This window comes from Aplysia californica, unplaced genomic scaffold (genome assembly GCF_000002075.1).
Source record: "Aplysia californica isolate F4 #8 unplaced genomic scaffold, AplCal3.0 scaffold00008, whole genome shotgun sequence".
Classification (NCBI taxonomy): Eukaryota; Metazoa; Mollusca; class Gastropoda; order Aplysiida; family Aplysiidae; genus Aplysia; species Aplysia californica.
The window spans coordinates 2,744,549-2,757,575 of NW_004797278.1; the positions used below are offsets into that span (position 1 = coordinate 2,744,549).

Genomic DNA, 13,027 nt, shown 5'->3' on the forward strand with positions numbered 1-13,027 from the left:
AGAAGAAGAAGAAGAAGAAGAAGAAGAAGAAGAAGAAGAAAAAGAAGAAGAAGAAGAAGAAGAAGAAGAAGAAGACCCCACAGTGATGAAAATACAGCCTGCAACTGCAATGAAGAAATGATACTAAACCTATGCGCTGAGCACGACACGATGATTAGAGCACATTGTTCCAACACAGAAGAAGCCAAATCAAGACCTGGTACAGATGGAATGACCTGAACACAAATTGATTTCATCCCGACGCGCAGGAAACAAAGATATAAAGCCAAAGATTCGATGGCTGTTCCAAACTACATCATCGACACGGACCACAGTCTTATGATACTTACTCTCACAACCAACAAAAAAAATTATAAAAAACAAAAAAACGGGAAAAACCTTAACCAACCTAAGAAAACTGGAAGAACCAGAAATCAAGAAGGCTATCGATGATGACATAATCAAGGAGTACATAAGCTGTCATCTGAGACCAAAGACGTAGAAGACGAAAGGTAAACATTCAAAAAATCCTTGTCAGAAATACTGAAAAACAGTTGTGACACCAATAGAATAGGCGGAAACAAAGGCAGAGCAACATGCAGGTGGATTGTTGAAACCAAAGAAGCAATTAAAATGAAAAAGAAGATATTTAAGAAATGGCATAAGTCAAAGATCGAAGAGGACTATATAGAATGTAGGAAAGCGAGAAGAGAGACCAAAAGAATCATCAAACTGCTAAAGAAAATGCATGGGAAATATGTGGCGAGAAACTGGCCAAAGTCTGCAAGGAAAACCCTAGAGAGTGGGTGGTTGACGGGTGCTCTGGTGTGATTTGCTTCTTCTTTCTTTTCAAACGTAGATCCTTATCTCCCCTCCTTCTTTTTTATGTTTGTTACTCTTGTAACACATCTAATCTTCTGGCGCTCATATGACCTTATGCCGTTGCGAGCGCCGTAAAACCTCTACTAAAACAAAAACAAACCCTAGAGAGTTTTATAAAAGAGGGAGCAACATGCGAGTAAGGCAAGACCCATGCATCCCGACATGCATTATAAAGAACATACAGAACCACCCATACTTCCCAATTAAATCGAAAAGGCTCTAAAAAAAGCCCCAAGTTCCAAGAACAAAGTCCCAGGACCAGATGACATCACAGTGGAAGCCACAAGAGCTTGTGGAAACACCGGCGTACTGCGGCTAAGGCGAATTTTCAATAAAGCCTGAGAGCAAAGGAAATGCCTAAAAGACTGACAGAAAGCCATAGTGGTTCCAAAATGGAAAAAAAAGGCTACAAACGGGACTGCACTATGTACAGAGGCATCTCATTATCAAGCCACGTAGGGAAAATATACGCAAAGATACTACGAGGGTAGTTCAAAAAGTCTTGCCTCCTCTCCAATAACTTTTAAACTGTGCAAGATATCTTCAAGAAATTTGTATGCAATTGACTTTCAATATGTGTACTCTCAAGCCCTAAAAACAGAATTATGCTATGATGTCACACCTTTATGCTATTGCTGTTCACATCATGGAAGCTAGGGTACATTGTCGTCGATAAAATGACGTCCAGCAAACATGTGAATGTGCGCTTAAAGAAAAGATATGTTGTTGAGTTCCTCGCAGCAGAGGGAGCTGCACCCATAGATATTCATAGGCGAATGAAGCTTGTCTATGGTAAAGCATATTATGTAGATGTAAGTACTGTTCGAAGATGGGCAAAGGAGTTCGCTGAAACCAGTCCAGCAGAGACAGATTTGCATGACCAAGCTCATTGTGGTCGTCCCGACTCTGCCAGTGATGTTCAACACCTGGAGAGAGTGGATGAGCTCGTCCAAGCAAACCGACAGATTAAAGTAAGAGATGTCAGTGAAATGCTAGGGATTTCTGTAGGGAGTGCTCAGTGTATTATCCATGATGTGTGCACGGTGAGTTCCCCACAATGACATGTTGACACCCGAGCTGAAATTGAACCGAAGTCAATTAAGTGATGAACTCCTGGCTCGTTATACCGATGAAGGTGAAGCTTTCTTGCGCCGTATAGTCACAGGAGACGAGTCTTGGGTACACCATTATGACCCAGAGAACAAAAGACAATCGAGAGAATACAGGCACACTGGCTCACCTAGCCCCAAGAAGTTCAAAGTTGTTTCATCTGCAAAAAAAAGCGGAAGTGCTTATGACAGTGTTTTGGGACTGCAATGGTCTGATTCAAAAGGAATTTTTGGAACAGGGTTCCACTATAAACTCTGAACGATATATTGAGACTCTGAGAAAACTTAGAGAACGGCTGTCACGAGTTCAGTGTGGAAAAAAAATGCAATTTTGCGCCACGACAATGCCCTTCCACACACGATTCGACAAACGCAAGATACAATGAAAAGTCTCAGATTTCAAGGGACATTACCGCACCCATCATACAGTCCAGACCTTGCTCCATCTGACTTTTATCTTTTTCTTAAGTTGAAGGAGTGCCTCAAAGGAAAACGTTATGCCGATGACGATGAAGTTCAAGCTGATGTGCGTCGCTGGTTCAGAAGAAAACCACATGAATGCCGACGGCATGCGACAACTTATTCGACGTTGGCAGATCTGCATCGACAAAGAAGGCGACTATGTTGAAAAGCAAAGGTACTGTCATGTAGCAGACATACTAAGTTTTCATTTTGGGACATAAGTTTTGGATGTAACATCAGTAATAAAGAAATTATGAACTTGGAGGCAAAACCTTTTGAACGATCCGTGTAATAATAATAATAATAATAGATAGCATTTGTATAGCGCATATCCCCGCTCAGCAGCAGGCTCTGTGCGCTTTACACTATATTATTACCCCAGCAGACCATAGAACACTCTGAAACATTCTCAGCTTCCCAGAAGCATACAGTGCGAGCAGCCGATTAAGCGCTCAAACACTAACAAACTGACAAGATCTTTCGCTGTCTATAGCCGGGTACCCATTCCCACCTGGGTGAAATGAGGAAAATTCGTGCAAAGTGCCTTTCCCAAGGACACAACGTTGGGCCCTTGACGGAATTCGAACCCACGACCTTACGGTTGCGAGTCCGAGAGCCTAACCACTAGGCCACCGACGCCACTAGAACAGCGGATAAGACCTATTGTAGAGAGAAATCTGAGCAAAGCTCAGATTGGATTCCGAAAGGGAAGAAGATGCACGGATGCTGTATCCGCATTAAAAAGATATGCGAGAAAAAAATCGAACACAACAAAAAATCCAGAGATGTTTAAAGGCAAAGGACTTGGACCTGTCTTTTGACAGAGCAAACCATGCAAAACCCTGGAAGACACTCGAAAAGTATGGCGTCAGAGGACAAATGTTAGATAATGTTACAGCTCTATCACCAACAGCAAAAGCTCAGTAAGATTGAAGGAAGGCAATACAAACTGATTCAAAGTAAAGTATGGAGTACGACAGGGATGCGTTCTATCCCCCTTCCTGTTTATAATAATATAATCATATGGACACAATAACGCAAGACGCAAACCAAAGCCCAGAATGCTTATATGAACTTCTATTCGCAGACGACCAATGTCGTATTCACCCAAACCAACAAACCCTTCAAAATCATACTACCGACTAAACAACAGCTGCGAAAAATTTAACATGAAAATATGCACACACACAAAAGGGAGCTTATGAAAGTGAACCGAAACTGTAGTCCCTCAAACATCCTTGCCAATAATAAACAACTGAAACAGGTGAAAGAGTTTAAATATCTTAGCAGCACTTTTTCTGAAAACGGGTCCATAGACAGAGAAATAAAAATGCGAACCCAAAAAGCCAACGCTGTCACCTATCAGCTTGCACCCCTCCTATTTCATCCAAACATTTCCATGGATACAAAGAGACAGCTTATCACCTCAAAATTCATACCAACAGTATGCTACCAGTGCCAGACCTGGACATTAAGTAAGTAAAACCCATGAAAGTAAAATCACAGCATGCAAAATTAAAGGTATCCGCCAAACCCTTAACATCACAAGACAAGACAGGCAGAGAAATGAAGAAGTCATGGAGTGATGGCTGCATTACATAGAAAGGCAGAGAATAAAATGGCTTTGACTTGTATAGTGGGGAATATGTCTCTAAAAGATTGATGAGTCGCCAATAAAAGTCAAGGTGGATCGAACTTGGATTGAACTCCATATTATCATGCTTCTTGCCTTCCCCTGTGATAATTTGTAGGATATTTCTGTAGACCTCTCTGGGCTTTGTTGGAAGAAGGCAGTAGAACAATGGCATGTAATGTCCTAGACACTCTGTGCGAATGGTGTAAATTTGGCAATAGAATGCAGGGCTGTATGTGAAGGTACCGTCGCCGAAGAACTCGTTTCTGTTGTCAATAATGTTCATGTTTTCGGCAAACGAAATGAGCACGATGTCATTTTGCACGGCTGTAATCATCCCGAGTGCTTTTTGGAACTTACCCCCCTCCAATTTTTGTTCAAGTTCAAGTCTGGTCGTTGGTAATGTTTCTTGTAGTTTCGGTGGTTGTCTATAAATGGCGTGCCGAATATTCTGATACTCTCCAGGCAAACATTTAATGTTTCCTACTTCGTTTATAAAAACCTTGGATGGGTGTTCATCTGGTTCACACAGCGCCCGTGTCTTTTCAGCGTTCTTGGACTTCTTTGACTTTCCTTTCATCATTATAGATCTAGTCGTTTCAATACAATAACACACTGCACACTGACTAAAATTTTGTCCAAACTGGGCGGCCATTCTTCATTTGAAAGAGTGGTAATGAGCAAGAACAATAAAGAGAGAAGGGGAGAAATTGAGTCGATTTAACAGTTCTCTCGAGTTCTCATTGACACGGTAGGCGGGTTTACAAATTGTGTTTCAGAGGCGTTCACAAAGTAATTGATCTTCTATCTTCTGTTTAAATAACTTGCATTCAAATACGATTTACGACGAAACGATTTTCAGACTTCGACAGTTAGACCCCTGTTGCGTCTTTTGCGGCGAAACCTAACTCGCCCGGTTTGGCCACCTGTTATGTATGTCACCTGGCCAACCAGCCTCGAGAGCCAACAACAACACGCACTCAGGCTATAAAGGAAGAGGAAGGCCACGCAAAAGATGGATCGAGGGTGTCAAGGAAACCCTGAGAAAACATAATATCACAACTGACAGAGCTGCGGAGCTGACCTACACGGAAAACTGCATCTCCATTCGACGCTTCATGGCAACAGAGGATGAAAAAGTAAAAGTAAAAGTAGGTAAAATCACATCACAACTAGAAAATAATATTAATATAATGTTTGTACAGTTAGACGATCTTGAATTTGAATATTTGTGTTACGTATTAGACTATACCATAAAATAGAGCGATGAATAGATATTGTTGGAGACGGAAAGACACACAAACACACACACACAAACACACACACATACACGCACACACACAAACACACACACGCACACACACACACACACACATACACACACATACAAGCACAGGTAGAAAAGAGAGAGAGAGAGAGAGAATGAGAGAGAGAGAGAGAGAGAGAGAGAGAGGAGACAGACAGAGAGAGAGAGAGAGAGAGAGAGAGAGAGAGAGAGAGAGAGAGAGAGAGATAGAGAGATGTCATGCTTTGCAAGTTTTGAGAAAAACGAAAATTTTACCCTGAAGACTTCTGAGCATCCTTGTGTGCGCAATTGATGAGTCCCCTGGGAAACGGTGTAACGTATGTGTACACTTGCTGATTATAAACTTACGTATTTAGGCTTTAAACTGCTGAAATATTTTTTAGAGTTATGTCATTAAGTAAACCTAAGGGACATTTTCCCCTTACAATCTTTTATTCTGTTTATTTGCTTATTATTTTGATGTTTGATGGGTTGAAGCTCTTGTAATAATTTTTGTTTATGTTATCAACAACCAACAAATAAAGTTTATAAACACATGTAACCAAAAAGACCCAGATAAAATTATACTTTAGCCAATATTCAAATGCAAATTTATTGAAAAATCGTTCGTACTTTAAAACCCAAATTCTGAAAGATGTAGAAGTAGAAAACGCTTTTCGAGAGATGTTTAAAGGCAAAGGACTTGGACCTGACTTGATCTCACTTGAAACAAACCACGAAGTACTTGGTAAAAGGAGAATGCAGAGACTGACTCACCTTCTCAATACCTTCTATTAACTGGAAATACTACCAGGGACATTATTTCTTCATTCAAAACGTTACCTTGAAAAGAATGGGACCAAAGATTGCAAATGCCCCAAACAGGTTGTACTTATGAGTCACACAATGGGGACCCCCCGGGGCGGTGCTACTAACTAAAGTATATTTAGGCCATCCCCAACGGGGGTACATTAACCATGTTCTTAGGCACAGTAGAATTGTAATTATAAATGGGCAGGTTCATCAATTTCATTCGCATAACTGTGCCTGAACTGCTGCTTTTTCTTTCTTAATCCTTACTATCGCCATTTTTCTCTACTTCTTTTGTATGTTTGTCATACTCTATTTCCGGGGTGCCTTGATAGTCGAAGCAGACTTTGTGCTGTTGAAGCTAGAGAGGTGAACAGAGTAAGCCTGATTCCCAGTAGGGACTTCTTTGTTGACATCCACCCCTTGGCGCTCAAATGGCCTTACGCAGTTGAGAGCGCCGTAAAACCTACTAAAACAGACAAACACAATGGGAGATCTTGGGGTCTTGAGGTACAATCTTGCTCTCGTCTCATTCAATATGTCCCGGATTCGAAACCTGACAGCGGCGAAACACTTTTTTCTCAAAAGGTCTCTTCTTTCACCCCCATGTCATGTTCTGTCATCTTCTTTCATCTAGACTCTCTGCAGCCCCCCCCCCCCCTTTTTTCCCTTCTGGGCTCCTGTCTTCTTTATGCCTGAACCTTTCTACTGCTTTTCTGGCTCTTTCTGCTGCTACTCCTGGCTCCTTACTGCTGTATTTCTGTCACACTCCTGTTGTTAGGTAAGACCACTTCGCAAAATATCTTGGAGGTCTCGTGTGCAAATTGCGCTTGTTAAAGATCCTTTGGTGGCATCAAAATTGACAAGAGTTGGCTGCGGTCGCCAATCAGGCAAAGTTCAAAATTCATTCTTACCAAAACTGATAATACAATACCGTCGATATTGGAACGTGGCTGCCTGAAGGCGCTACTGAGTAGTACAAACGGGCGCAAGCGTAAAATCAGTTGAACTTCAGCTTGAAAAAAAAGCAGTCGACTTCCCTGATATCTAGCGGAGGAACGCAAAGAAAACAAGGAGAAAAAAAGTCATACAACTTTTACAAGGTAAGGCATGAAGAGCATTTCCAATTTATGTAAAATCAGCGAGATATTGACAGCCGTGGTCATGCAGAAGTGCAGGGAAATAGATGGGTCTGTAACAGCAGCTCCACTCTATAGGAGTGGTATACATGTAGTAGTTTAAAATTGTGGAGTTTTGCTTCATATTCAATATAGGGGGAAGACAACTGTTCTTGATCTTTCCCCCTGATTTGAGAGACGCAAAACAAGCTGTATTGCTGACTGGTATCGAGACAATTGCGTTTATTTTGTCATCTGTTGTCACCTCAAAACCATTTTAGCTGTTTGCAGGGCAAGTCGATTAGGTGTGCCAACATTCTTAACACTTCAGTAATTTCCTCTGTTCTTCCTAAATTTTAACGGTTTTTAAGGGTTTACTGTCACCTCTGGTGGTCTGTTACTAGTTTCTATCCACCGTTTTGAAATGCGTTTGTGTAAACAAAGCAGCAATCACATGAACTTCAAACAACAACTGATTGCTTGTCAAGGCAGAGGGGAAGATTAGTGACGACTCCGCGTTGTCATCTCTTGTTTACACCTTGCACTCGTCTGACATCATTTGTTCTTCCGTTGCGTACACTTATTTTTCTCGCGAGCACTATGTTGGTTTGGAGATTTTTCCACACGGTGAAAACATAGGGCACAGTCGATAGTCAAGACTAAAAAATGCCGTGAAAAGCTGGTTTCATCAAACAATTTATATCGCTGGTATTCCCTTTGTACACACACACACACGCACACACACACACACACACACACACACACACACACACACACACATACATACACACACACACGCACACACACACATACACACGCACATATATATATATATATATATATATATATATATATATATATATATATATGTATGTATAATATAAATAGATATTAATATTATGTATAAAAAAGAGAGCGAGGGAGAGAGAGAGAGAGAGAGAGAGAGAGAGAGAGAGAGAGAGAGAGAGAGAGAGAGAGAGAGAGAGAGTGAGAGAGAGATTTTTAGGTGCCCATCACACACACACACACACACACACACACACCTGTTAGGTAGGCCACTGACCACCATGTAGGCATCTCCAATCGTCTCCACTTTGTACACGTCGTAGTGGTCAAGTGTGCTGTCAAACACTTGGTACAGTTGGTTGAGTAGGACTACCACCTAGATAGACAAATTGATCAAACAGTATTGGCATGGAAGTATGTAGGATGCTTTATTTAGTTCTCTAAAAGTGTCTACTAATTTCACTTATATAAATATGCCTTATGAAGTTATTGGTGGAAAGATACCCAATCTATCTTTAGTAGAAATCGTATATTTGCAATTGAAGGACGTGAGGGTCTTCTGGTGTCAAATGTAAAATTGGCACACAAAAAATGGCCGCCCAATTTTAGTAACTTGAGAAGCTTGATTGTCGTAGGAAATCTGGATATTTACATTTTTTTTGTTTGTTTTTGTCTTATTTTGTAAGTGTTTTGCGGCGCTCGCAACTGCATAAGGTCATATTATGAGCGCCTGGGACACATTAAACATTTTCAGTAGGTAGGAAATTTTGAATTTTGCCCGGGTGGCAACCGAAGCCTACTCTTATCGATTTTAGACCCCCCATGGATTAACGATCTTTCATAACTCGCACACGGGACCTCCGAGGTTTTTCACCCTTGTCCGAGAAGGGTAGGTGTAGATCTTTCTTATCAGAAGAACAGGGGTGTGGCTGAAAGACAGCAGTAAGGAGCTAAGGAGTAGCCGTAGAAAGGCTGCAGAAAGAGCCAGGAGCCAAGAGGAGGGGACAAAGGAGGTGACGGGGTGGGGGCAGAAGGCGGAGACGAAAGCAGACGACACAACATTGCTAGAGAACTGGAGATGAAAGGAGACAATATTTTTAGTGAATAAAATTTTTCGGTCGCTACCCGGATTCGAACCCGGGACCTTTGAATTAGAGGCGAACTCCTTAACCTCTAGGCCACGAGAGCCCCATATCCACATATATAATATACATATAATTAGACCAAAATAAAATTAGTCCAGATAATTTACTATTTCCCGCTCCCTCCGTCTATCAATTCTCCTGTCTTATATTTCTGCCTTGATTTTCCCGTGCCCCTAATCTCTCATCCTCTCTCACTCTTTTTCTTCTTTCTCTTTGTCATTGTCTCTTCTACTCCTCTTTCTCTTTCTTTTCTCTCTCTCTCTCTCTCTCTCTCTCTCTCTCTCTCTCTCTCTCTCTCTCTCTCTCTCTCTCTCTCTCTCCAACGTTGTATCAGTATGTTTTATCTTCCTTCACATGTCTTCTAAAACATCGATGCAAAACAACATCCCAAAAGACGCATAAAATTACTACGATCATCACAAAATGCCACCCTTTTTTACCCTGCCCCCCCCCCCCAAAACAACCACCAAAACAACAAACCACCACCCAACAAACAAACAACCACACACACACAACCACACACACACAACCCCCTTCGTTTTTACAAGCAAACAAAACAAAAAACACTCTAAAATACTAAAGAAAGCAATACAAAACAAAAACAAAAAATAAAACAAAGCAAAATAAAGCGAAAACAATAAAAGAGCAAAACAAAATGAAATTTTCAAAAAAAAATTGAACGTATTAAGAAACGGAGGACCGGAGAACAAAAACAAACAAGCAAACAAAAAATATAACCCTAAACAAAACAAAATACAAGAAATAAAAAACAAAAAAACAAAAACAAACAAAAACAAAACAAAACCAAAAAATAGTCATAAAGGCAAAACGAAGCAAAATAAAACCGAACAAAAAACAACAACAAAAAACAAAACAAACAACAACCGTGAATGTAAAAAGAAACAGAGGGCCTGAGAACAACGACAATATTTTTAAAAACATGGGACAAATTCGCCTGGGGAACAGCGACTGCTCTAAGCAAATACATTGTCTTCTTGGTATTGATGTTGGTATGGATGTAGCCTGCCCATGATTAAATTAGTGTTCATAAACTTTTTGAAAACTACTTTTAATCGTAAAAATAATGTCAAATTCAGAACTAGTGTATCAAAATTAACAAATTGCATCTTGTAGTATTTTCTTATCACAAAGAGGAAGGACAACTGTCAGTTTTAACTTATCTTGAACAGACTCTCAGAATTGGAAGAGGCAAGCAACAAAGGTAGAATCCCTTTGTAGTTTGCCACGGTGCGGGATTAACTTTGCTGGCAGATTTTAAAAAATAATTATCACAGTTAAAAACATTTTTCATTTTCGGAATCAATGTAAAAAAGGAGCAATGTGGGTCGCGCGGAACCTGATTTGGTGGTATATACTTAAACTTTTAGCAAGCTCTGTCTTTAAATTATAACTTTTGAATTTGAAGTCATGTATCAAGTCACCCACTGCATTGTGCATCTAACGTCACAGCTGCTAGGCCCACACTAATTGAGGTGTAGGGGCCTAGAGATCCTACGAATGCCTGACAATTAAGTCCAGAGACTACAATTAGTAACACATTAATAAGAGGTACATTTTGCTGTTTAATCAAGAAATAAGAAAAGATTTTGCATTTAAAAATAATTAGATCTAGAGTCCAGTCTCATAGCAACAGCGTGATTGGACACGTTCTATTTCAAAATCCATTAAAAATGTGTCCAATTAAGTCTGTTTAATTCAAAAAATGAAAATCGAGACGAGTAACATTTCTGGTCTAGCTGTATTCGATACTGGAGGCGATTACACCAAGATAAACTGTAACAAAGAAATAATACATGTCGCTGTTCCCCGGTCGCAGTTCGCCGAAAAAAATGACGTCAGCAGTCGCTGTTCCCTGGCACAGCAATAAGAAACTTACGAGTGTTAAGAAATGTCAATCTTGCACTGACCTGAAGCGGGGAGCTTGAGGCCGATATATTTGTAAAACCGACTATGTCACTGAAGTATAACGTCACCTGAGAGCGGAGGAACGCACAACAACATTACGTCATAGGTTTTAACGTAGATGGATAGGTAGATGAATAGATGAATAGATAGATAGATAGATAGATAGATAGATAGATAGATAGATAGATAGATAGATAGATAGATAGATAGATAGATAAATAGACAGATATATAGTTAGATAGATAGATAGATAGATAGATAGATAGATAGATAGATAGATAGATAGATAGATAGATAGATAGATAGATAGATAGATAGATAGATAGATAGATAGATAGATAGATGGATAGATAAAGAGGAGAGGAGAGTTCGTTTCTCTCTTTCTCTTCTCTCCCGTTCCTCTCCCCTTTCTCTCTCTCTCTCTCTCTCTCTCTCTCTCTCTCTCTCTCTCTCTCTCTCTCTCTCGTGTATCTCAGAGAGGGTAAAAATTTGCATATAGAACAATTATTAAACGTTACCTCATTGAACTATAAAAATGAGGAAGAGACACAATGATTACAAAAAGATCAGTTTAATAATAATTATCATTCAAGGCACATTTAATCATTAGTCTTGTTCACGAAAACATATAACAGAAATGACAGAAATTGGAAAGCGATTTTAAACCTGGATGATCCAAAACAAAACCTGTACAACTTTTTTTTTCTAAATATCTCGCACAAAAAATTGTTCTAGAAAGCTGTAATTTGGAACAGACATAATTCATTCAAAAGGAATTTGTTTGATATAAAAATCCACGAAGTAGAAACTTGTTTAAAAAACGGAAATGGCTTAAAGAAAAAAGCCTAAAAACGCAGTATACCAATTTTTCAACATTTTGTAAAGGAAGTAGGAAGTCGTGAAAAGTTTGGTAGACCGTTTTCTTTATTTTCTCTTCGACATTTAATTTTCCATCCCTGCAACATTTAAACAATATTTAATTTCTTTTACAGAGTTCTAAAAAACTATGGATTTCATTTTGAAATTCCTAGAAGCAGTGCTCTTCATGCCCTTCTTTAGACTCGACAAATTTTTAACGCGTTGTTCGAAATGTTCAGTGGCGCCCAAGCACAAGGACCTGCTTAACCATCTGTGTTTAAAGCCACATACACTGTACATATTCAGTATGAAGAGACAATAGGGTGTGGGGTGCCCAATAGATAGCATCAGGTGCAGTTCGTCCAGAGAGCACGGTCGTACAGTGCAGCCGAAAATCATCAACAAACACAAAATAAAAGAAGTCAGAAACAAACACTAGCCAAATGCTATTTCAAAACAAGGTCGTCGCTGTCATTCCTGTACCAAAAGCGCAGTAAAACATCTGGCTCGCCTTGAGTATAGAAAAATCATCATTGTTTTGTTCTTATTGCTTGCTTTGTGGTGGTAAAGAAGTGGAAGAAACCTAAGCCCCACCCAAATCTTGGTCCACCCACTGCTACTGACTACATGTACTGAAATTTGCACCCTGGTGACGTTTAAAGGGCTGTGCATGGTGTGTGTTCAACCAGGATTTGTCATTTTAAAGGAAATTTTTACTTCTGATTCGCTATAGATCCAAACTGACGGAACTTCTCTACTCATGACGCCAAAGGACTTGAGGGCTCCTAATTCATTCTCTCTATGCCGTGTTCAGAACTTACGAAATGTCAAGGATGGCGAGAAGTAATGTTCAATATAAAAAGCTCTCGACACTCCTGTACAGTTGCGGTCCCGTTTGCATTAAATCACCCTAGGCCTAGCACAGAATGCTGATTTAAATAGTCGGTATCTATGTTTTATGTTTTATCAGTAGAACTAGCCTACAAAGTGAGCAGTAAAATCTCACTTGCTTTAAACAAGGCAAGAGGGGGGGG

At 40.0% G+C, this 13,027-nt stretch overlaps 1 protein-coding gene across 1 annotated transcript in view; it reads right to left on the reverse strand.

Annotated features, from left to right (window-relative positions):
• Positions 1–13,027, reverse strand: part of LOC106011748 (atrial natriuretic peptide receptor 2-like) — a 24,879-nt gene that overhangs the window by 9,913 nt on the left and 1,939 nt on the right. The window contains exons 2-3 of the mRNA XM_035969744.1: positions 11,138–11,203; positions 8,322–8,440 (exon numbers count right to left, since the gene is read on the reverse strand). Of these exons, the coding sequence (XP_035825637.1) occupies positions 8,322–8,440; positions 11,138–11,203 (185 nt within the window). The remainder of the gene's footprint in view (positions 1–8,321; positions 8,441–11,137; positions 11,204–13,027) is intronic.